The 25,485-nt window shown below is 40.1% G+C and overlaps 2 protein-coding genes across 11 annotated transcripts in view; both read right to left on the bottom strand.

Moving 5' to 3' along the window:
• Positions 1 to 25,485, bottom strand: part of LOC143146703 (hemicentin-1-like) — a 382,634-nt gene that overhangs the window by 6,969 nt on the left and 350,180 nt on the right. For 3 of the 10 annotated variants that reach the window (XR_012992051.1, XR_012992055.1, XR_012992054.1), the window contains 2 exons: positions 24,845 to 24,908; positions 21,236 to 21,288 (listed from right to left, as the gene is read on the bottom strand). The exons of 2 other annotated variants lie outside the window; for them this stretch is intronic. Coding sequence is in view for 2 of the 8 variants with exons in the window: in XM_076311235.1 (XP_076167350.1) it covers positions 21,097 to 21,288 (192 nt within the window). In the remaining 6 variants the exon portion in view is untranslated. Of the gene's footprint in view, positions 1 to 16,053; positions 21,289 to 24,707; positions 24,740 to 24,840; positions 24,909 to 25,485 lie in introns of those variants that run through there. 5 more of the 10 variants (XM_076311232.1, XR_012992053.1, XR_012992052.1 and 2 more) reach the window with 5 other exon arrangements.
• Positions 2,938 to 12,061, bottom strand: LOC143146704 (choline/ethanolamine transporter flvcr2a). The gene is made up of 7 exons (XM_076311237.1): positions 11,170 to 12,061; positions 9,808 to 10,039; positions 7,523 to 7,760; positions 6,015 to 6,226; positions 5,767 to 5,870; positions 5,093 to 5,203; positions 2,938 to 4,429 (listed from the first exon to the last, which is right to left on the bottom strand). Exons 1-7 carry the CDS (start codon positions 11,373 to 11,375, stop codon positions 4,102 to 4,104), a joined length of 1,431 nt encoding a protein of 476 aa, XP_076167352.1. The 5' UTR covers positions 11,376 to 12,061; the 3' UTR covers positions 2,938 to 4,101.

Raw genomic sequence — 25,485 nt, 5'->3', positions numbered from 1 at the left:
TCTCGAACAATTGTCAATCTTTTTTCGTCTCTTCGTTCAAGTAGAGAGCATACTCTAGTTCTACAAAGTGTACGCGTAATTAGATTGGCCGAATGTAAGTTCGATAAACAATAGAAGCAGTGATCGTTTTCTAGTACAGTCTTCCTTGCAATCGATGTTGCAATAAAACGAATACGATGGAATTAATATTTACTTAGAATATTTACATACAATTGAGGATTAGAGAAGTTTCCTTGTCGACAAATTTCAAAGTTTATAGGAAAATCTCTGTTCGCGAGATTTAAACTTTTCGTGCCCCTTTGCCCGGTGATTGCATAATTCACGTTCGAAAGAATTGCAAATTTTAATTCGAATATTCGCACATTTCGAAAAGTAACACGAAATTGGTGTTTCTTTACTTTCCCCGTTTTCGAATTGTAACCGTCGACGTAATCTAATGTTATACGTTAAGAGAAATATTATTTTATCCCCTGTTTCGTTCTACAGAATACTCCAGCACTTTCATCCCGTTCACGGGAAGCTGCCCCGAAATAAACACAGGGATGGATTAAAAAACCTTTGTTTGTTTGTTTTCGACGAACATTATTAAGTACCCTTTAATCGTGCCACGAACTCTCCCGCGTACCTTGTATTTATCGACGTAGCTAAATATCTGTCAAAATTACGGCCTCGCACTTGCATCCACTGTACCTATATCGCGTGGAGTAATCACGAAACGAAAACAAAGCTCAGTATCGTTTCCAAAGTGGAGATACTTCCGCCTGTCGCGCGATTACGAGCGGAATATTGGTTCGGGATATAGACCAGTCCTTTTTTCACGGTTTCGATAATTCTTCGTGCCCGCGGGCTACGGTAAAAATAGATGAAGGGTGAATAATGTCTCGTCTGAGCGTCCAGATGGAATCCACGTAACGTTCTGCAGCCGACAGATAGGAGTGCTGGGTTGATCGAAAGCGTAAAATACAGGGTGTCCGACGGGATGTAGTACTAGCAGTTGAACGTAGGGACTCGTTGTGGGGGAATTAATCGAAAATGTGAAGTAAAATTATTCACCGCAGCGCTCCGTTCTCGAGAACGATCTCGAAAATAATCTGTTTCCGTTCGTTTTCGTATTTCGAGACATCGACCGAGATCCCTGATCGGAAATAAACTCGATCATCGAGACTATCGTTCCCTGTACGGAATTAGCTGCGTTTGTTATAATCGTCGAAAGACAGTGGTCGACGTTCACGAAATATGAAAACGAGCGGCTTCGATCGTGGGTGTCACCCGGTAAATTAATCGATTTTCTCGAAAACGAAACGTCGAGTTCGAGGGAAAAGTTTTATTCCAGGGTTTTCGAGGGCCACGACTGGGAGAACACCCTGTACGATAGTCCGCATTGGGTACTTTTGTTCTATGATCGAGGATATCAAGTATTCTGGTCGAGTAACAAGTGGTGCACACGTCATGTCACGTGTCAGACGCAGCGCACACTACACTCTCGGTCCTGTGCCTTTTACCAAAAACAAGAACGAGTATTCCTTGTCGATAAAAGTCCACCTTCCCACTGCCAGTTTCTCAAACTCATTGTTTTGTTCCTCGCATATCGACGAACGTGCTGCGTGCAACTCTTTGGTTTTTTTTTCTCCTTGGACCGCGAATCTTCGCAAAAAATGTTGTCCAAATACGGAACAAGAATACTTATTTTACACTATTCTTGATTATTGTATTTCCTCGTCGAATTTATTATTCATATTTTAAACTTTCATCGGTACGAGTAATACCTGGAGAATCTACAGGACAAGTGTCCCTCGACTCGATAATTTCTAAAGACTTGTCAATTCTAAATTGTCAATTTTCACGGAGAATGTTGTCAAAATCCAGAATAAGAAGGCTTATTTTCAATATTCTTGATTATTGTATCTATTCGTTGAATTTGTTATCCAAATTTTGAACTTTCACCGACACGAGTAATTCTTGGAGAATGTACAGGACAAGTGTCTCTCGACTCGGCAATTTCTAAAGACTTGCCAGTCTCGCACGAGCACGAGAATTGTTCCAAGAAGTTTCGAGAACGATAAGAGCGAATGTTGACGCGACATCATACACGGTTAACGAAATCTAGCGTTTCGAGGATTACCTAGAAAATTTCTGTCTCGCGAGCTCTCCGCTACAGGTCTGTTTAAAGAGGAAACATGCAAACAAGCTTTTTTTGCGCCAGGACTTACCAAGATTATGCGAGCGGATTAAGAAGAATCCGTAGAAAACCGTGTTCCTCGGATAATGTTCCTGCTTGGTATTTGATTACGGTCCGGTACAGTGAATTTAAAACCAAGCTGAATATTTTTAACTAACCTAGAAACGAGTGGACATCTTGTCGCGGAAGCGTCCCTGTTACACCAACGTTGGTGGCTATATTGAAAATCTAGTTACAGAAGATCGTCACTCGACGTGTCACGATATCGAGAACGTTGCGGAGATAGGATCGACAGCAGTGGAAACGATTTCACACAAGCAGTTACCGTCAAAAGAAGTTGTATCCCCTGGGGATGCCTCGATACCTGACTCGAGAGCAAACAGATACCCTAGTTGATTAGTGACGCCATATTGGATTGCACCGGTGTCGAGCGATACCGATGTAATTTCCTATATTCTGCAAATCGTAAGTTTTCCATCGAAATTTCTGGTTTCTCCATTACTAAATTTACTTTGAACAATTTACTGCTATCTATTTCCAATACGAAGTGTTATGCACGTTAATTCAAACAATCTCATCGATCGTTTCGGTGAGATTAACAATTGAGAGTCAGATGGTAGAAATAAAGAGAATATAGAATATTTTTCTGTACGAGAAAAATAATTTAAAATTGCGCACGCTTTCAGCCACACCGACGATCGTTTATTAAATTTCAGCACAGTGCAAAACGTTACATTACGATGATTGAATTTCATTTTATACACAGAGAATCTTTTTGTTACCGTTGGCAAATCAATTTGAATAACGGTATACTTTTTTTTTTCTACCGCCAGTTTGGTGTATTTAATACTGTTTTTTCTTTTTTTTCCCCGAAGAATACAAACTCTGAAATTGAAACTAAAAGTTTGAAAAAATTAAACAACATTGCCTCCGGTGATTTTACGAGGGCAATTAAAATCGGAAAAATGTATCAATTAGACAAGTTCGAGATCAATGGGGCAAAATGTTCATTTTTATAATTATTTTGCGAGTAATAATCGTTTCGAACGAATATCGCGAGGTGATGGCAAAGAGAAATAAGATTCTTGATGCATTAAATTTACAAAAAATGGCACGAGTCTCGACGAAATTGTGCAATTAATTAATATTTTCCTCTTTGCGGAATTTTTCTGTTCAATACTTTTTACACAATGAATCTTGTCACAGAGTAAACTCGTCTTCGTATTATTTTAATTATTTTTGCGGTGTCTTTTGGAAAATAAATTTTATTATACACATTTCAATATCCTTACGAAATCAATGTTTCACCGATAAATATTTTTACACGCATTTCGATCACTTCAATATTTTACCAATTTGAATACAAGAACATTTAGCGCGTGATTACTTGTGTACTGCGACGATTATATAATGATCAATTGGTGTACATTTTCCTAGTGGCGAACTTTCGTTATCGATATCGAAAGTGCACGTAATTCCAATAATATTATTGATCCGAAATAAATCGAGTTGCCCAATTGTAAGAAAAAGTGTGAACGTATCGCGACGCTATAAACAAGATTAGACATCTTTGAAAGAATCAATCAACTCCGAGGTATAAGAGAGCAAACACGTGAAAGTTATCTCGCCACGGTATGGTTGTATGATCGATAAATATAAGAGCGATATCGAATAATAATTTACAATTGTATTTATATTATACTCTTCTCTTTCGTTCTCCGGCCGGGTTCGCGATCGTGTGAATATCAAGTCGTAGACGCCGTAACGAAATATTATTCGTCGGCGTCGCTGTCTCTTCGCATTTTCTACGTAAAAATGTGGAAAAAGGCTACGCGTTCAAAAAATATCACAATAATTAAACATTCCCCACGTCGGTTCCGCGATCCATCGTTTCTCGTTCTCCTCGCACAAATTGACCACGCTCAATTAGTTTCGAGTCCATTGCTCTCACTGTTCTTCTCGATTTGCCCGACTTCCTTGTATTGGTTCCCACCTTTGGCAGCTTGACGTCTTTGCACGTCCTTCGTCAAAACGGTCATAACGAAACCGACGAGGAGCGCCGTGAAAAGTCCTATATGGACCGGAATATCCCCGTACGTTTCCAATAATCGACCCATTATTAGAACTAGGGCAACGCCGTAAACGTTATTAGTCACATTCAGAATTCCTGCCGCCATTCCTTCCGATTCCGGATACGTGTACTCCGCGCATATTTCGTAACCTAAGGCTACGTAACCGACCATGAAGTACCTGTGGAAAATAGTTGTGACTTTAGATACGAGAAGGAGAATTTATTCCGACATGGAGGGAAGCTTCGAGCGGTAGCGATTATTTGACATTGCATCGTGGCAAGCGTGAAAGTACAATTTCAGCGTAGACGATCGAGAAGCATCGAAAAATGATTGGCGAGGTTGGCGTCGACGTGATACGCGACTCGACGAAAATATTTTTACCAAATTTTATTGCTCCACTGTCTCCGTTACTAGACTCGTTTATTGCGCGATTACTTTTCCATGGATCATTATTTATATTTCTATTTCTAGCACGTTATCATTTGCAATTATCCACGAATGGTGCGTACGTTTGCTCAATTTACGTTCCTGATAGAATTATCGATAGCGAATAGGAAAAAGATCGCGCGCACGATAAAGAGAATAAATAACTTTGTATAATTTCGGAAACCTCGAGCGCCCTGTTTCGTTCGATGGGATCGCTGGCTTTAACAAAATGGTGATCCGAGCTCGATGGACGAACAGGAAATTAATATTTTCGCGTCGATAGATTCGCAAATTTGTGAGTACGAAACAAACGGATGATTTTACGTTTAAAAGCGTTTACGTTCGAAATGTATGCGTAGCGGTAATTTAACGTTCACGTGAAAGCGCATCTTCGCGTTCACGTGTTATACAGTACCCTAGAAAACTGGCCGATAGATACACCATCCATTTCATTTCGAGAGAAGTGAATACTGCGAAGAAAATCTGGCCGCACAGCGAAAGAAAGTATACGATCACCGTCGTTTCTCTGAAATTATGCACGTCCAGGTTTGTTGTACCATGATTAAAAAATACGATGCAAAAACACATATTGAAAGGAAGAGTAATCTCGGTAAATAAATAAGGTGCTTTCAGTTCGAAGTGAAATTATACGAATTCGTTTTAATTTATCAAATGGATCATATTTATGCAAAGTACTTTGATCACGAAGACGAATACGTAATGAAAGTCGAGGTGGACGTTTTAAGGGCATTTATGTTCTTTCTTTCTTTTTTTTCTTTTTTCAGGTAACACCTGTCGTATATTCGTGTTCGTGGTGTATTGCACAATTTCGTTGGAAAATTTGGAGACGAGAAAAGCTAAACTTAATTAATTACAATAGACGCTATCGACCAGCGTATTTTATTTTTTAATTTACGGTACTCCGCGCAACGTACGGATCCGTGAATTAAAACGGTGTACGTTGTGCATTATACTCGTTTTAATTAAAAAATTTCATTCAAAATTCATGCAAGATAGAAGTTTAATATTGAAAAGAGTCTGTAGAGAGAATAGAAAATTTGCAACGTCGCGAGAACAATGAATCCTTACTTGAATTTATGAGTTTTATCGATAATAACTCCGAAGCTGACGGAACCTAACATCCCCATAATGATCATGGCCAAACCGATTCTACCTGCATCTTCTTCGCCATTCTGGAAAATATACAACGTTCAGTAATTCTATCTGCATTTCACCGAGATCGATGTTCCACGGGTTTCTCTATAATTTACTTGCATTTTCAAGCGTTTGAAAGTATTAAAAGAATTTCACGAGGCCCATCTCCCTCTTCGGCTCACCTCGAAATGTGCCAGATATATTTGATTCAGCAATGTTGCCACGGCGTTCAGTACACCAACGTTCAGACCGTACGTGTTGCAAAGCAATAAGTAATATTTATTTTTAAACAGTCTTTTCATCGGTTCTATAAAACTCTCCTCCGTCTCCATCTGATTCAATTTTTGTAGAGCTCGCGTCGTGCTCGGTGGTAGTTTTGGATCGTCTTCGAACACTGTGCAAAATAATAACCTGGAGGAGCGATCATTGTGATAAAAAAAAATTAGAAATGACTGATCAATGGCAGGAGCCTCGATACGTTTCGAACGCAACGTTACTTACAAAGAATGTTCACGAGTTCGAAAATTCAAACAAATTTGAAACTTCGAAGGGGTGAGAATTTTGAAAAAAGAAAGGCTTTTCGAAAATTGTTTGCAATTATACCGTGGGGAATTACGTGTCGTAAAACTTTGTATTAAATTCTTTTTTTCACATCTACGATAATACGTAAATTCTTATTTTCTTCAAAAGGGTGTTCTCTCTTCTGGAATCGTTTCTGTCGTAGAATAAAAAATAAATCCTCTGATAGGGTTTAAAAATTTTTTGAATTTTCGAGTTTTCGAACATTCCCTGTTGATCGTCATCGAGAGTCGATTATCTTTGACGTGTCGCGCGAATTTGGAAAAAATTCAAATATTTCGACTAAAGTAGAATTTCTAGAAGAGCACGAACGTCCTCGATCTGAAAGTTCACGAGACGAATTCAACGATTAATAAACCGAAGTATCAGGTCCAAAATACATTGTTGATGATCTATTACGGGATGCAGATTGTAGAACGCAGGTCACGAATAACCGAAAAGTACTGTCCGCCAGCATGGTATTCTCGAAATCCGCACTGAACACGTATGGAAAATAAATGATGTGAACTGTGACCTTAACTTGACATTTTCCAATTTCTTTTAAAACTTGAAGATGTGTCATTGGAACGCGCCGAATATTATTATCCATGAACTTTCAAATACAGATATCAGTTTATGTGCTCGCGATAGAGTAATTATTCGGTTATCGATGTAATAATCGATCTTTCATAAAAATCGTAAGTTTCGACAAGGTTCGAATGAAATGAACTGGCAGCTCAAGGCCACCGAGGGATTATCCCCACCACGCTGTTTGTGCGGGTTTCCGCTCTCTTTCTTGTTTTTTTTTCCCCCTCTCTCGTAAAGCTTGAACACACACGCGCGCTGTATCTGCTCGGTAAAAAAGAGAAGCTGACATCGTATTAAAGTGGAAGTCGTTATAAACATTCCTCTTATAAGCCGAGGAAGTGGCCTTTAGACGGTTAATTTTCTTTTTACTACGAAAACTCCCTGACATTATTTCTTTTTTTATTTCTAATGTAATTTTTACACGACGCGACAATTTCTTGTAACCTCGTTTCACGGTACGTTGAAAAAAGATTCCGTTCTTGTCTACTTCGTGCTGCACGAACGGAGATAATAAATCGATATACTGTTTCTCAGACAAACTTACGTATTACGATTAGCAGAAACGCAATCGTGTTGATGATAGCTACCGCCCAGAAGAGATGCGACAAGTCTTTGCCCACGTTGTCCAGGTTCTCATGATTTTTCACTATCATCGGCGTGAACAAGAAACTTAAGGCTATTCCCATCTGATTACCGAAAATGCTCAGAGACGTGGCGGTGGACACCTCGCTAGCATCGAACCATTGCGCTGCTAGACGTCCAGGTAATGTCAGGATTATGGTCTGATACGGCGCAAAATAAAACATAGAAAAATTAATATTAAGAGTAAGTTATCGATCTTTGGTCCACTCGATCGAAACTTCAGTTTCTGTAGTCCGACACGATGCAAAATAAAATATACGAGATTAATATTCAGATTGAGTTATCGATCTTCGGTCTACTCGATCGAAAGAGATTCGTGCAGTCTAATCGCGGTAGTTGCTGCGTTTTTTTATTTCTTCATTTTATTTAACGACTATCACTGTACCGTAACGGAATATAAATTCTTGGATATATTGTTTACAGAAAAGAGAAAAGAGACTAGAATTGAAAAATTTTTCTCCCGCAGTTTCGTATAAAACTTGTATGGAATCCAGGTTAACAGCCTTAACCCTTTATTACAGTAATTTAAACAAAAATTGCAGTTAGAGCGAAGGATTTAACACGAGCACTTCTAATAAATCGTTTACTTCGTGTTACATTTAGAAAGTATAGTTTAGGGAAAAAATTAGCCTATTTTGTGAAAATAATTTATCACACAAAATGAAATGTTGTTACGAGATATCGAAATAACATTTCGACTAAAATTAATTTTTAATCGGTGTTGTTATATTTCTTTTTTGAGGAGTTTGATTAAAAGACAAAAATATCTGAGTCGAGTACAACGTCGATCATCGCATCGATGTCGTTATTAGATAAGAATACGCATAAAATTATCGAACGATCCAATGGATAAGTATATAATATACGAGTGTTCCGGTTTCTCGATATTTCCCAAGCTTGTACTAATTTTTCGAAAAGCGGGAGAACGAATTGAGAAAGAGAATTGCACTCGTCGCTCGACGTAATTAAACAGTGACACGGTCTCAACGAAGTTGTTAATATTTTCGAAAGTTTCCGGTATCGTACAAACCAAACACATACGGTATTTCTCCCGTTCACGATGTTTAATTCATTTTTTTTTTTTTCGTAATCTGATGTTTGATTTGCGCTCCAGATACGAGATCTTTTTCACTATTTCGGGCGGTATGGTAATTCTTTCGTTGGAAATCGTAGAGATTTCACTAAGCTCGAAATATAGCAAACGCGTGAGCATAAATCTTTCCACGAGACACTGTACTTACTTCGATACTGTACTTCCAGGTTAAGCTTCGTGTACACAAAGTTCGACTAGACTTGTAATACCTTGCATTGGCAGTAATTTACGACACCTTTTCACCAACTCGTTTTCACCGTATTTGTGAATTTGCATGACTTTTGTTTCGGTGTAACACGCTAATTTCAATATTTGGATGTACATTCGCGCAAACAGAACGTTTCAATGCAAAGACCGGGCTATACATGTTTTTTCTCGAAATTTTCTCGTACAAACGGATGCCGTGCGGTGTTCTTACGCGTTAAGCAATAATTTACAGCGGGCATAATCGATTCTTCTTCAAGCTGGTACGTCGTGTCAGGTGTAAGGCTAATTTATTGTACCGTTAATACTGGTTTGCACTACTTAGAACTGATAGAGCGAGAAGTCCGACATAAATGGCACAACACTACTGGAACAATTCCAGAGTCGATGTTTAAGGTTCTGTCCAATTGATATTTTAAGCGACGGTAATGGAAAGGTGGAATATCTATTTTTTCCTATCCTTCGGATTGTTAATATTTCCTTGTACTGGATTACCATCCTATGATATAAGTAACGAACTATTTCATTCAGTGTCGTGTAAAGACTTGGGAGCAAACTAATTTAAAATACATTCTTGCGTTGCATCGTCACTTGAAAGTAATATTTATCGCGATATATCGTTTCCCTAGATTACGATCGTTAATTAAGAGTATAATGATTTTTTCGCGCGAAGAATTTAAATCTCGTTTTTTTCACTCCTCTCTTACTCCTCGATCATCGATATTTTCAAACCGACTAAACGAAGAACTTTTCCTTCTTAATTCTCGATCGAACGATTCAAATAAGTCGTTTTCTCTTTTCTGATATCTCTCTCGTCTTTCGAGTGTTTGGTACACGTTGTTCGTAAACTAGAAACAAATTAAGGGAAAAATAACGCGGTACTGTCTAACCTGTGTGGCAGCGACGAGAGACTGTCCAACGAAGGTAACGTAAAACCTGTCGGGACTGACGGACAGGACTTTTATCCACGAACCAAGGCAATTTATTCCACAACTTATAATGTTACTCCACCTGAGTCCCCAGCGGTCTATTATGTATGTCGCAGGTATGATGAAAATTACGTAGTAACCCATGAACGACATCGCTGTCCAGTCGACGGTCAACGAAGAGACATTGTAGTACCTGAACAATGTGTTTCGAATAGTGAAATTCGATTAAAAAATTGTCGATACCTGGTAATTAACAACTATGAACAGTGTTCGATATTTGCGAAAACTCGTGACGAGTGTTTCACTCGTTGTCACCTAAACAGGGTAGAGTTCGAGGGATCGTGTACAATAGTGACTCGCATATTTGTTTTTATATTTCCGGACGATAACTTTATACTTTGGGTGTCTTTTGAATGGAACTGTGTTTGCTGCACGTACAAATTTATGCACTATGTTTGGAATTTATGGAGGAGATTCTTAATTTGTTATTTTTGTAATAAATGTATGTTCTTTCGAAATATTTGAACTCGAGTACGTAACGAGTAAATATTTTTCTCGACTGTTTCTTTTTTTTTCGTAATGGATAAATAATTAAGTATTGCGTAAATTTCAAAATACTTATAGATTTTTAATCGATTTTACCTACGATTTTAACCTTAAGACTTCTTCCGAGTTTCATTTCCGGGGTTAGTTACGAATTCAACGATTAAATTTAAATTACCAGAGAAAATTTGTAGCGTTTCGATATTTAATAAATATTTAATAAACATTTCCGGTTACGATAATCCGAACCAGAGTCAGAGTATAAAATCCGCAAACGATCCTATGATACAAGTAACGAACTATTTCATTCGACAAGTGTTGTGTAAAGACAACGGAGAAAATTAATTTGAAATATATTCTTGCGTTGCATTGTCATTTCAAAGTGGTATTTACCGCGATACATCGTTATCTAAAAATACTAATTCGACAATCGATCTGTTGTAAAACTCTCGAATTGAACAAAAACCAATAACCGGACAAAATAAAAAGAAACAAGCAACGAATAATCCAGAAACAGCGTAAAGTTGGTCAAGATCGAACCAAGAAGTTCCAGGGTAAAAGAAACGATAAACATTGGTTAAAAAAATGAAAACGTCGAATTTATAGTCCTATTGTCCGTCACCTGTTTCTTCGCGATTAGTACAACTAAGTATCTCCAGTCTGCATCGATAATTGTATCGATCGTCTTCGAACAAATTTGCAAGTGGTCGAGACCCTTCGTACGGTCTCACTTAAAATCGTGAAACTTTATCGCGAGTTAGAGAATCGTTACGCAAATACCTGGTTATTATGTTGGTGATTATAGAATACTGTATCCACTGAAAGGTGCTCATTCCCGTGTAGAAGATGAACAAGCCCAGCATCATCCATCTTCTTTTGTACACTTTTGTTTCCAACAAATTACGATCGTCCCTTTTCCTGCCGTTTATCACCGCAACGGGATAAGTGGTGCACATGACCTCCTTCAAATCTTTCTGATCGGTCATTATCACGGGTTCCACGTTTCGGAATATTCTCCACGGGAACACTCGAATCCAATTCCAGGTAATGTGACGATAATCGAGGGGGCGAGAAGGCTTGTATCGAATTCTTAAACGCGGCTACCACCCTCGTGAAGAACGCTCGGCGTTCTGCCTTTTGTCCTTTCAGTTACGAAACACGTTGTACATCGATTCGTTGGTTGCCATTCGAGTCTACGTAGAAGTCGTTGCCACCGATCTTCCTCATTCGATGAAATTTAACGGAATCACGGAATCGTTACGATACAAGCACGAGCAGCGGTAGGTAAAACTCGGTGAAACCGAGCGAGTGGTCTCGCGCGTGCTAGACTCCGCCTCGACTTGGTTGGAATTGCGTCTTCCACGGTGTTGTTGCTTTTTGTGGTTTTATCTGCGTTCATGATTAAACAAGATCGCCATATTTGCGCCAAGCATCTGCAACCGGCTACCTTCCATGTTCTACCTTTGCTCTTATCGCTATTTTTATCGTGGTCCCGAGGCGAGCGTCAACGCGTCATCGAAGGTAATTGATCCATCCTTTCGAGTTCGTGTTTTTCCGTTTACGGAGATTCCCTCGTTGGTGAATCGCGCCGGCTACGTTTCGGGGCGAGTCTTCGAACCCGTGCCGAAGACTTTTGCGAAGACGACGCGCGGAGTTATCGCGCACCAGCACGCGGAAAGAATCGTTGCCGTTTTAACACCGGGATCGTCTGCCTATCAGGTGCATAATCTTACGGGCAAACAATTGGTCGAAACGCGCATAATTAATCTCGCTTCGTTTCGAGACACGAGTCACTGGCGCCAAGCATATTATAGACTTCGGAGCGTAGTCGATGTTGTAGTTCGCGAGCACCGGTGGCTCGGTTATCGTATTGTTAGAGGCGTGGCTAAGTTTCGTTCGATAGAGGAAAGAATCCTGTCGAATGAATTTCACGGGAAGATTCTCGGGTGTTCCGTAACGAGTCTGGAAGGCCTTGATTGCTCGTTCGAAGAAATAGATTCTTCTTATACCACCGTACTTGAATAATTCAACACGGGTACAGTGTAGTTTACGATACTTACGTAACTGCAACGGATCGGAGATGTATCGTTGTTACAATAAAATTACAAATAGGAAAAAACAAATATACAAATGGAATAATCGATTCATTCGTTCGGGGAATTATTGTATTTACCATGCGTCATAAGGAAATAACGTAGCGGTTTGCCTGTAGAATTAATTATAGTGCTGATGGATTCCAAGCTCGTATAATGTGAGATGTAACGATTCATTTTAATAAGAATAAACGGCGACGCGTTCGATTTTATTAATACGGTAATAAATCTTCGATACGTTTAATCGTACCAGTATTTACAATTACAATTAGATTCGTACTCGTTTGATATATTTCTTCTCAAAACTACATCAACGACCAATTGTCAAAGATTTCCACGCGCGTTGTGAAACGTTCCACGTTTACATTGTTTTTCTCTGGAACAGAACGTTACAGCGAACGTAACAATTCGACGTTCGACGCGTTTGGAAAATGTTTACCTACGGAAGGAAATATCCGATTTTATTATTTGCCCGCGAAATGAAAACTTACGATAAAAATTTGTTTGCAAAGTATTCAAAGTATCAAACAATTCGCGCGCGTTTATCTTTCGTTCCTTATATAGAACGATGCAGTTTGAAGTAAACGATTCTTCCTGTAGAAGTAAACCGAACTAATGGAACAAACGTTTTACGACCGAATCTTTCGAAAATCGAGTTCGTTTATTGAACCAATTTGCCAGTAACGTATAAAATAATAAAAAGTCTATTGTTGGATCGCGTTTCCTAAAATGTTATCAGTCCAGAATTCTTCGACTACCGTGTTTCAATATTTTTCGTTCGAAACCAAGTTTTGTAACTAAGCAGCGTTTATATATTAGTTGCACCACGATTTTCAGCTCATCTTATGTAAGTATGTGTATGGAGATACAAGATAGATTTCTGATATGTTATCAAACTCCGACTTATAGTTATCATTGCACGATGTATTATTTCTCGTCTGTGTTTCCCAGATTCGTTTGAATTTTCGATAACCGTGAATCTCATTTATCGATCGTTACCAGTCGAGATAACGAGTAGAATTAGTGAAAACATCGGTGTTACGGTCGAGTGTCTGAAAACGATATCTATTCGAATCTCGTCGATAGAAGTTCGAAGCGTCGGGTGATTCAGCACACCGATGAAATGATCGTACAATGAATATAACAGAATTTTATTAGATATTACACTTTAACAATAAAGACAATGCAAATCTGAGGCTCCTTGAGTTACATAAGTTTATAAATCTATTACAAAATTAAACATCTCCGACACAATCCGCTCCATAAACTTCGCGACACTCTCGAACGCATTAACTTTAAAGGTAACAGTAAAAAACGTCGGGAAAAGTACGACTGACTGAACGGTGTACACGGAAATTTTTTTCATTGTAAAAATATGTGATATCCGCGTATATGGTGGCAATACCAAAATTTCGTCCCACGATATTGAATACATCTTCGGAAAAGCGAGCACCGCGAGCAAACGCGAATACAATCGCCGTCCGGTGTCGGTAAATTGTCAATTTCTACGCGCGTTTTATATAATTGTCATCGGAAGACTGTCAATCAAGATCGAACAAATTGCACGACAAACGAATTCTTTTTCATCGCACGGGCGATCGGTTAGAAACTCGTCTTTAATTTCAAGAAATCGTTCCAATTCCCTTCTTTTCCCCTTTGGAAGCCATTGAGTGTTTCAACTTCTATTTTACAAAATAAAAAAAAAAAATTAAAAAAAAAAAGAGAAAAATAAACATTACAAACTGTACCGTCTAGTTCGAACGTTAATTCAATTCTCGTCCCTTTCGTTGTCCACCAAATACGATATGATAAATTTGAAAAAAAAAAAAAAAAATATATATATATATATATAGCACGATATTTTGGTAGTCTACCACGTCGCAATGCGGATACTATACTTTACACGCAATGTCGCTCCTTTCGTTCGCAAGAATCGTTTATTTATACATGTACCGTGTCTCAGTTGAAACTTTAAATCATCTGTTCTCGAAACAAGCCCCCGAAAATATATATTACAAACGACGGATCGCTATCGTTACGAAGTCGAAAGAACAAGTTCGTACGGATTAATATTAAGGTGTCTCCTTTAATATATCTATACACATAGTCTAACGATTACTCGAGTCGTATTGTATACAATTTATTGTTTAATAGTACTATGTAACGCTTGGGACCGTAATTCGATACAATCGATATTTTAACGTGTTAACGTATGTATACAGTATGTATTACAAACTATTCAATTCACCGAGCAACAGTTCACAGGGTAACACTCTGAATGTAGAAACACGTGGAAAATCATTTGTTTGTTTATTTTCTTCTTTCTTTTTTTTTTCTTTTTCTCGTTTTTACACTCGTGTTCTCGCGACGAACACGCGGAAATACGCACAACATTCACGCGACTGCAATCGGTTATCCTTTCTTTTTTCTTTTTTTTTTTAATCAGCTGGCACTCTCAGTAGCATCGAAGAAAGATTATTTTTGTTTCAGGCTCGATCGCTTTGTCCGACGTAAATTTGTCGTCGTTGCCGGAGAACTAATACTTCCAGGTCGGTTGGAAAAAGACTTTTCGTACAAAATTGTAACCAGGATCAAGGACATGTTCCCATTACGTAACACATTATTATCAAACGTTCCGTAACATTCGTAATCAGCGTTGAGGGCATTCCTGGGACCAAAGTCGAGCGACGGTTTCTCGATGAGAGGCTTTCGACGCACAATCGCCGCTGAGAGTTAGGTAGAAACTTCGTATCGAGTTCGAGAGATCGTGCGCTATAAGATCGCGCTCAGAAAATACTGTACGCTCAGTGGCGCGACCAGAAATTTATTTAAAGAAACAAAATAATCGTCCGTAACGTCGAATCCAATTTTTTTTCATTTTTCATCAATATATATATATATATATCAATGTATACAATTTTACGATCGTTCTTTTCATGGGTGTGCAAAGGTGCGAGAAAATGAGAAAAAATTTGTTTGCAGAGGGCTCGATTCGTCCGTAAATGTACGAAAGAGGGAGAATATTTAAAAAATTTTCTTACAGAGGGATCGATTTCTTTACGGATATACGAGAGAGAGAGAGCGAGAAAATTGTTAAAATAGTTTTACGGAGAATGCATCCGGCCCCCCGGTGGCCGCGCCACTGCGAGATCCTTTATCGAGGAGGTCGCTCTTAAAACGTTCCTTCGTTCGATTCGGTGCCAGGAACTCAACAACGAAACCGCAGTTTGCTCGATCGTTCTATTTGCTGTTTGGCTTACCGAAAGACTTTCAATGATTCGAAGAGTAACGAGAAGAGCATTGAAACGAAATACGGTAACGCGTGTCACCATGTAAATCGAATCCATTTCCGGTTCGAGATCGCGCCGCTGCGCGTTGTACTCTCAGCACTTGCACAGCGTAGCGTAAAATTTATCGGAAACGCCCAATCGTTTCAATAATATTATTTGGCACGGTTCGACGCGTATGTGTATGTGTATGTGTACGTGCGTGTGAGTGTGTGTGCAACTCTGTCGCTTCAAGTACACTCAGTACACTCCCGCGATTCTGGCGCGGTAACTTTGTACAACGGTCGTGCGTAAACACTTCCGGCGTAACGTCCTTATGATTTTTAACAACGTTAACAATATATTTCGTCGTTCTCATTTGCGATACGATATCGAAACATTTGCGGAGGAATCCCGTGTAGCCAGACAGCCGGCAGCGAAATCGTCCAACGAAAATAAACGATCGAAAACAGCTATAATATCGATCCCGGTTATTGAAACGGTTAGCGAAGAAACGTTACACGGAATAACTATTGCGGAGAATCGAGCGAACGTGACGTATCGTTTCCTTCTATTTTCTATCGATTCTATAACGATTCTATATGACCGTTATCGATTCGTTGCATCGATTTCGTAATGATTTTATATTGGTTTCATAATGGTTATAATATCGGATATCACATCGGTTCAGCAACTGTTCCGCTATGGATTTCTTCGAGAGTGAAACAATCGAATGTGTATCGCGCGTGATATTGAAGCGGTTGCTCGTTGAACTTGTCGCGAATAAATAATGAAATTTAAACTAATACACGTTTTTGATCATTACGTAAGCCTTGCGTATATTTTTTAGAGAGATTTAGGACAGGCTGGGGGTAATTTTGACCACATTTGAAAAATTGCAAATCCTTTGTTACCTAACCCCGTGAAGGAAAGCCTATAAAAAATTTTGTAATTCTCACAAATGTGTATACGTGGAAATATGAAGAAGGTGTAGATAAACGTATAAATAAACGGAATAAAAGAAAAACTAGAGTGATTTCAACCAGCTGTTGGGATATTTTCGACCACCTTATATATTGTTAGCGATTAATCCAGTGTTACGTTGACAGGGGCAATTTCGACCAGATATGTATTTTCCCCGAAATGCTATGCTAATGGTGCAGAGTGTTTGGTGGTCAGAATTACCCCGGTAAAGAAAAAAAAGACAACGGTTAGTGAAAAATTCTTTTATTGCTAATCTTGTTCGAAAACAGATATCGTTCCAGGGAACGCGTATATCATTGTACAACACTATAGGCGCAAGACCGGGTTTATTTTAAAATAATTTGGAACGTTTATTTAACGAGTTAACGATTTTTGTTTTTTTTTCCTTTTTTTTTTCAAGTTAATCGATACAGTTTTTGTATCCATTGCGGGTTGTAATTAGCTCAGAATTATTTTATCCCAAGGGTATTTACGACCATGATACAAAAACTATATCGGTTAGCTCCGAATGGAGTTAATTTTAACGAACTCGTTGAATAAACATTTGGAAATACTTCCCGAATAAATTTAGTCCCACTTGTTGTTCTCTTTCCACGGAGAAAACAGTCACCGCGGTTTTATAATTGGATGTCTAAATTCGAAACTGAAAATTTTACGCTACATCGAGAAGTATACTATTCCATAGCATGTACAAGATTGGTAATATTTTCGAACCAACGTTACAGTAACATAGATCACAACCATGAGCTATCAGAACAATACAGTACATAACGAATATGGTCGCAAATACCCCGTAGCTGGGACTACCCTACCGCACCCCATATATCCTTTATAAATTTCGAAACGAAATAAAATTTATATATTTATAAAACGTTTCGTTAATTACTCTTCAAATGCGTTCTGAAACTTCTCCGAATCGCATCGAGCAAAGAAACTGACGAACGCGTGTAAACGTATCGATGCGAAACACACGATTGAATTGATAAATCCGTGAACGATGCGTAATATCTAAAATTGATTTATTTACATGGGAAATACCCGTGCGAAGGAAATGTGAAGAGCACCGCGCCGATACCGTGTCGGAGCATCGATTTTGGAACGTTTCGAGCACCGTTGTAAAACCGATACGAAAACCGATGTTAGAACCGCAACCGGGATCGATACGTTCACAGTTTTCGGTTCCCCGTAACAGTTATTCCGAATAACGATTCTTCGAAACAGTTCCGCAAAGAAACTTGATACAACGGCTCGGTGGAGTCGTTTCCGGAAGAGTTTCGAAGCACTCGACGAATGAAAACTCGTGTCTCCGTTACCGATCTGAAATTCAGCACGTTTTTCCATTAGCAGTTGAAATATTCCCCTGCAGTGCACGATGACGAGTTCGCGCGCCCAACTTCCGCTCAACCGGGATAGACGCTTCTAATTGGATTTGGTAAATTTCACGCCGTGAAAATCCCGAAGCAACTGCGAGATAATTCTTCAAAGAGCTCGGAAAATTCGCGACGAAGGAGACTTTTCTTTCCCCTCGCCGGCACGCCGCGAGCACGATCGAACAACCGTGCAACGTTCAACGTTAATGACATTCTCTTTTCCCGGAACGCTTTAAAATGTACCAAGAGAACAACTAACTCCTTTCGATTCGATCAACACCGCTCGGAGTTACTTTCCGGTGGAATCTCCCTTGTTCGACGTTTTGCGCGACGATTGTTCACAAAAGTGTTCATCGATCGCGAAAGGAAATAAGTGCGTGAGAATTTATGGAATCGATACGTGCACGAGCTATCGCCGTGAGAATGGAAGATCCAGTTTCAATGGAATTTCGAGTAGTATCGGATCGGACGTTTCGGTCCACCTTTGTCAGCTCTGACCACTAAGGAATTACTGGAAACCGTCCCGTATTCTGCTTACTCGTTGCGGCTAGGTTCTATTTAACCTAGGATTTTAATACAACGAGAGCAGAGTATCACCGTACCGTGACTCGCGGATTTGTATCCAAATTTCGTTACGATTACACCGAGTTTGAAAACCGAAGAACAAAATTCTGAAAGGTGTACCTACAAACTCGAATCGATCGAATCGCACGATACGATGTTTAACCGGAATCACCGGTCGTCGGATTTCAATTGAACGAAACGCGGATGCAGACGTTCGTTTACAATATCGTTAATGGATGTAATAATTTAGAATATATATCGTGCACGGTTGCGTACGTCAGTAACGATAGTTAAGTAATAATAGTAATCACGGTAATAGGTGCAACGAATCATTTTAGCGACAAAACACACTTTGTAAATTACCTATCACGAATTCGTGAACCGTGATAGGTGCGCACGGCTGTGCACGGTTACCGCGAAACGTCAATTTTTCAACTATCCGCGATAAACGAAGAAATTTTAAGCGTCGTTGGTACACTCCTAGGGATTCGTGTTCCAATTCTTCCAATTGCGGCGCGACCGGTGATTATGATAATTTTATACGAACGAATCGGCGAGTCACCGTGCATTTCGATTGCAAAATGAACGCGAGCGTGAAAATGTGATCCGATGACGTTCCTCGTGTAAGAACCGTGCAAGAAGCGAGAATCAGGTTAACGTCGAATACGAAGAAAGTTTCACGCGTGCCAGTGATTCGCAAGAAAAGCTTCGGGAAGAATCCTATCTCTCGACGAGGTTCGGCGAACCGTTCGCTGGCCACTTGGCTTTCCAACAAAACTACCATTTTACGGGAGTTGCGTTCGATCCGCTGATAAACCGCTCGTGTCCCTGACTGTCTGGCGTTTTCCACGTTTCGGTGTCACGCGTTACCGTGAAACGAATCCGCGTTTCGGCCCGGAGCAACATTGTCGGTCGAACGTTTGCACGATTCGAGAGTCACGGAACGCGTTACGTCAGTTTTATTTCTCCTGTTACGAGCAACGACGGGTTACGTTCTACGGCGCGTTGTCTGCAAACGTTTTTTCCATCCCTCCACCCCCGCCACGTTCACTTCGTATAATGTACAAACTTACAAATGGAGTCGGGACAGGTGAAACTCGGTTTTACAAAAAGGGCAAGGACGAGCGGTAGGAGGGGTTGACGAGGGTCGGGGGGTGTGTGGAGTTATGCTAATTAGTCGGACCTCTTGGCAATTACCTGTACACGATGATAAAGACACGCACGAGAGCTCGATAATAGCTGCGATATGTATCATCTTTATGTTAACACGTAACAAGATACTATATAACGTTTATCGATCATCGCCCCGAGCCGCTTTAATTAGGCAATTTGATCCCAGAACACATGGCAATAGTTTATAAACGTACAATTAATTTATAACTTTATACGAATTTATGTATAAATTTACAGATATCGTCGTGGCCCGGTGTCCACGATTACGATCACGTTCGTGTCGAACCGACCTATCTAGCTTGCGTTCTTCGAACTACGATAATATCGACGTGGCATCGATCGCACGAGCCCTTGAATATTTGTTCGTTCGTCGAGAAAGATGGACGATGAAAGAAAATATGAAAACACTTGCAGAAAGGAGGGGTCAATCGACACGGTTACTTCGCGTTTCGAATTTGGAAGAGAGAGAGAGAGAGACAGATCGAGTGAGAGACCGAGAGGGAGAGAGAGAATTCTGGATTCTGGAAATCCGTGAAAAGTTTCTTCCGGGACTTTGGGAAAGAAGACGATAATCGGAAAGAAAATTCGCGTTTCGCGCTCTTGCGAGACTCGACTTCGCTCCCCCTCTTCCACGAAAGTGAACACGATCACGCGAACGTTTGTCACTTCCTTGATGCAAGTCTCCAAATGTACAACCCGAATCTAGTATATCTCTTTGGCTCGGTGATGCGCTCGCGCATCGACAAAACTCGCCGCGGCGGATTCACGCTCGACGATACACGTTCTCGCGACGGTCTAGGAGCACCGGGCTCCAATTAGTGCCTTAGAAACAATGATAATTCAATTGACACGTTCGGATATTTATACAGGACCGAGAAGATTGACGATTGTTGCGCTTTGCGGGTGATTCCATTCGCGCGTGGATCGTCGGCGAATCGCGGTTTCGATGACGATAACGACGTTCAGGGGAAACGAAGAAAGAGAAAAGAAAAATCGCGGGACCATGTGTCACGATCGCGGCGAAATTTGTCGAAACGAGACGCGATTAAACGTAAGGTACAACCGACGATTAAAGCTTGCGGGAGGAGCTTACGCAACGGTGATTGTTTACGAGAGTATTGTTTCGTTTTCGTTTACGCTTCGTTAAGAGTATGTATGTATATGGCCACGAGGTAACTTGGATAAGTTAAATAAGAAAAGAGGGGGGGGGGGGGAAAAAGAAAAGGAGACGCGTGTAACCGAAGAAAATTGGATGCGTTACAGGAGCTCTTCGTTCTCGTCCGAGACACCGTACATCTGAGGCCGTCGCTCCTGGAGTTGTTGTTGCTGGAGCTTCTGAGCTTGCTGCTTCTGGAGAAGCGCGATGCTGGCAGCTTTGTAGTTGATCGGCCCGTATGATCGGTAGTCCACGTCGGCGTAGTCGAGATCCGAAAATTCCGGCTTGAAGGGCTGCGTAAACAAAACATGATAACGAACACCTTAGTCTACGCATACATACGCGCGGTGAGTGCAACAGGGGAACGTGTGAGAGCGTGTCGCGTTACAACCCGTGGTATTTAACGCCAAGTACGCGTCTTTCGCTACGTGAGATTTTCGCGCAACGACAATGGAGCAATTTAATGGTCGATGTAACAACGAGACTGGCAGATGGCAACAGACACGGGGAGAACTTTCTTTTTCGTCGTGGTACGTTTTGCAAAGCGACCGTGGTTACGCGTAAAGTTCGTTTGTTTAGAAGCTTCGTAACTAAAGAGCGATTGTCAAATTTCTTTAGAAGCTTCGGACCTTTCGATGGCTCGAGATTCATGGACGATGAATTTTTTTTTTCTTTCGATCGTTTCGATCAATCGGGCTCGTTGAACGCGAAGGATTATTTGGAGAGAGCCGATCTGGGCTGAATTACACATTTGCGAAGCTCTCGTATGAACAAATATCGATCACGTTGTACAGAGTGATTTAGAAATGCACGCGACGAGTAAAATGTATTGTACGAACGTACGTCCTACGTACCTTATTTTTCGAGTTACGAACGATCGAAGAAGATGTTGCAAGATTTCTGAATTAATGTGAACGTAGGTCCATGTTGTAGAGGAATGTGCAATGTTTAGTTATCGTCGGGCACTTTTCTTCGATCGTTCGAAATTCGAAAACTAAGGTATACAAAACACACGCGAGCATAGAATATTTTTTACTCATCTCGGTGTGTAGGTTCACCCCTTATTGTATTTCTAAATCGCCCTGTGTATCGCAAAGAATGCTAAACGAATGAAAAAATCACGGAAATTGAATTACACGTAGAATCTTCTCGAATGAAAAATTTAAGAACAGGGGGCCCAGAACGAACGAGACGAGCGAAGAAAAATATACTCCTGATACACGTTTTTCTATCGGATGAAAAATGATGTTCTCGTCGAGAATAAAATTTGAGAACTCTCGTTACATTATTACTATTGTTATTATTATTGTTCTTATTTTTTCTTCCAACGGTTGAAACACCGGTTCCCTCGGTTACTAGAAACGTTCTTTACGACCGTAGGAGTTCCCCGCTATCGATTAACATTTCGTGGCGTTTCATTTCCCGAGGCTAGCATTCGTTGTTCTCAAGTGTAGTAACTTTTATCACTGCTGTCCTTTTACCGGCTATATCTGCAAACCGCTTGGCACCGCTCGCGAGCAGAGAGCGATGCGTCACGACGGCCCACGAAACACCGCGCCACAAACAAGGATACAATCGATGCGTGTAACAGAGCAGAGCGATATTTTACACAAGTTGCGGCTGCACTATTAATTAAAGAATTAAACAACTCTATCCACCGTGTTAATGTATCGATTACAATTTTTTCCCGTTAGCCCTCTTTCGTGCGCGCCAAGCCGGTTTAAGCTACCAATTAAAAGTGTAATCTACAGTGGTCTCGACTCAAGCTATCGCGTACAAATACGATCCTTTATCGGGGTCAGATTAATTTTATTCACGATTTTCGCGCCAATAACGATCGTTACCGGAGCTTGGAAATACAAAACAATCGGTGCAACGAGACAACGAAAGCGTTCCTTCTCGTGTAAAAACTTCGCGAACTCGATACAGTTGTCCGTGGCGAAAGAAAAAGAAAAAAGGGAAAAACGGATCGAATTTTGAAATATATCCATTTCACATTTATCGTAATACTTTCTCTTCGTTCGTACGCGAGCTCATTGTTCTCGATACGTTATCGTTTAATATTCTCTTCTAAGCTTTAGATTACGCGTAGCCCGTTTTCCGTTCCGCGTCCACGGAGTTTTGGTAATAATTTTAACTCCGACACGCCCGATTAAATAACGTCACGAGAGGACGTTTTCGCGATAAATCAACGCGTTCCTGACCGTCTCGTTCTAAAGTTCCACGGGCCCGGTGTGCGTAGAAGTCGCAACGGTTTTATTGTACGACGAATAAACCGTGTTATTGCCGGTAGAATTTTAATGGCCAATCAAACGGATGTCGTTTGTTACCGAACGTGATAACGCAAATCACTGCTTTGTTCATTACCGATACTTCACGAGTATCGCATCGAACCGTTCAAAATGAAATTTAGTAGCACGCTGCGAACGTTACGATTGTGCATGTTTTTCTTTCCCGGGTGCATCGACGAGTAGGAAATTTCACCGGTAACGCAGTTCCGTGTGGTCTTTGTAACCATTTCGTGCCATTTCTATTGTACAGGTGGCACGTATAGTGTTACACGAAATATTTTCAAAACTATCGGTGACGCGAAAAAATGTTATCGGATCGAATCGAAGCGTTTTAGAAGGTACACATTTTACCGCGATTCGATTCTTTTTACGTACACGATGATTTCGAGATTTCAAAGTCGTCAATTTTTTTCAAATGGAATTGTACGTTTCTCAGTGTATAATAATTCGAGGTCGAGGTTGTAGATAAAAATACAGTCTTCCATTATTACTATTCTTTCTTTTTCTTGCACGATGTCAATGATAGAAAAAATGTATTATCTGTGATCTCGAATAATCTTTAGCGACCATGTTGGAAAAATTGTATGGGAAAGCATAGCTCTGTTTGAAAAATAGCGACCTTGGAATCTTCTTGACACCTTCGTAAACAAAAAAGCAAACTAAGCCAAAAAATGTACCTTCTAAGACACTTCAACCGTGACTGATAACGTTTGTCGACATCGTTGATAATTTCGATAATATTTAGTTGTACCGTTTCGTGTGTCCCATCCTGTACACGTTTCGCGGTGGCAATGTTCCGTTCGTATGTTCTATCGGTCACGTGGATCGCGTACAACTAACTTTCCGCATCATTTACGCGATCTATACATTTAAGTTTTTAGCAAATTGTAGCCGACTCGCGCAAATTGGGCAAGCTGTGTGTTGCTTTGTGTAGAAACTACAAAACGGTGCACATTAATCCTTTGCACTCACCGTCTTACCACGGTTGGATATTTACCCGCGTGATACCGTCGATGAGAGTGAGAATGTTTTTCGCGCAAATTAATCTAGCGAATAGTGAGAATTCGCGATACGAAGGAAGATAGGTGGTCGATGTGCGGAGAAAGCTATTACGGTTGATTAAAAAATTGAAAAACTTTGCCGTTTGTAAAAACCAGTTTTATCTTGGAACAAAATTTCTAAAAAATTTTAGAAATTTTAGGTACAATGGTACCTACGCTACCATTCGTAAATTGGGCCTTCGAAAAATTCGAGACCTTCCTCGGAGAATAAATTCGAAAGTTTCATCGAACATTCGACAACGACTCTACTAACTGACCAATTATCTTGTCGTTTATCATTTCCATGATTCGATGCATTTTCTTCGTCGTTCAAACGATCGAAGCGATCGTGCCCCGTTGAATTTTCATTCCCAAGTGCAAAGGATTAAACACTACGATATCGAAAGCTTCTTCTATAAACAAAATTTTCATACATTGGTACATGTATCGTAGTGATCACAATACTGACACAAACTTGTAAGCAATATGACGTAATTCATAGAATACAATGTACCTACAAGGCATGTCGGACGCCAAAATGTCCTAGTAAATGTACGTATCGCTCTTTGTCTGCGGACCCTCCTATGAACAAACATTTAGATACAATTGGTATGTACAACGGCATTATGTGAGTGTCATTATTGAGTTTCTATTTACACCAATTTATCCAATATTAGTATTACAAATTCGGCCCGTTGCAATCTTGTATGATTTTCGTTCCAATTTAACGCTCGGTCTCGTACAAGGCAGATACTTTGCGCAGTTTGTTCATTCGTCAATCCCATCGGGTAATTGCTCAAAATTCTCAATCGAAGTAACTTTATTACACGGATAATCCGATTGTGAATTTTTGTCGTATCGTTGACAGGAATTTAAAGAACGGAATTGTAATTTTATCTTTCGTCTCGGCTTCGTCGATTATCGTTTTCTCTCCGATTTTGTTCAACTTGTCGGCGAATTTGTCATCTTCGATACCGAGTTTGAATAAAACAGCGCGAATGTAAAAATATTTCGCGAGAAAAGTACGAGTAAACTGTAAAGTCGAATTTGAATAATTTGATAAGAATTCTTAATTCGTCGCAATAACGCGAGATATTTCGTCGAATGGCTGTACAGTAAGTTTTAACGGGAATTGTTCTGAAATTATTTACAGCGGTAA

This window comes from Ptiloglossa arizonensis, chromosome 5 (assembly GCF_051014685.1).
Source record: "Ptiloglossa arizonensis isolate GNS036 chromosome 5, iyPtiAriz1_principal, whole genome shotgun sequence".
Lineage (NCBI taxonomy): Eukaryota > Metazoa > Arthropoda > Insecta > Hymenoptera > Colletidae > Ptiloglossa > Ptiloglossa arizonensis.
Note: the sequence above shows the minus strand (reverse complement) of the source record. Positions and strands in the feature narration are given on the sequence as shown.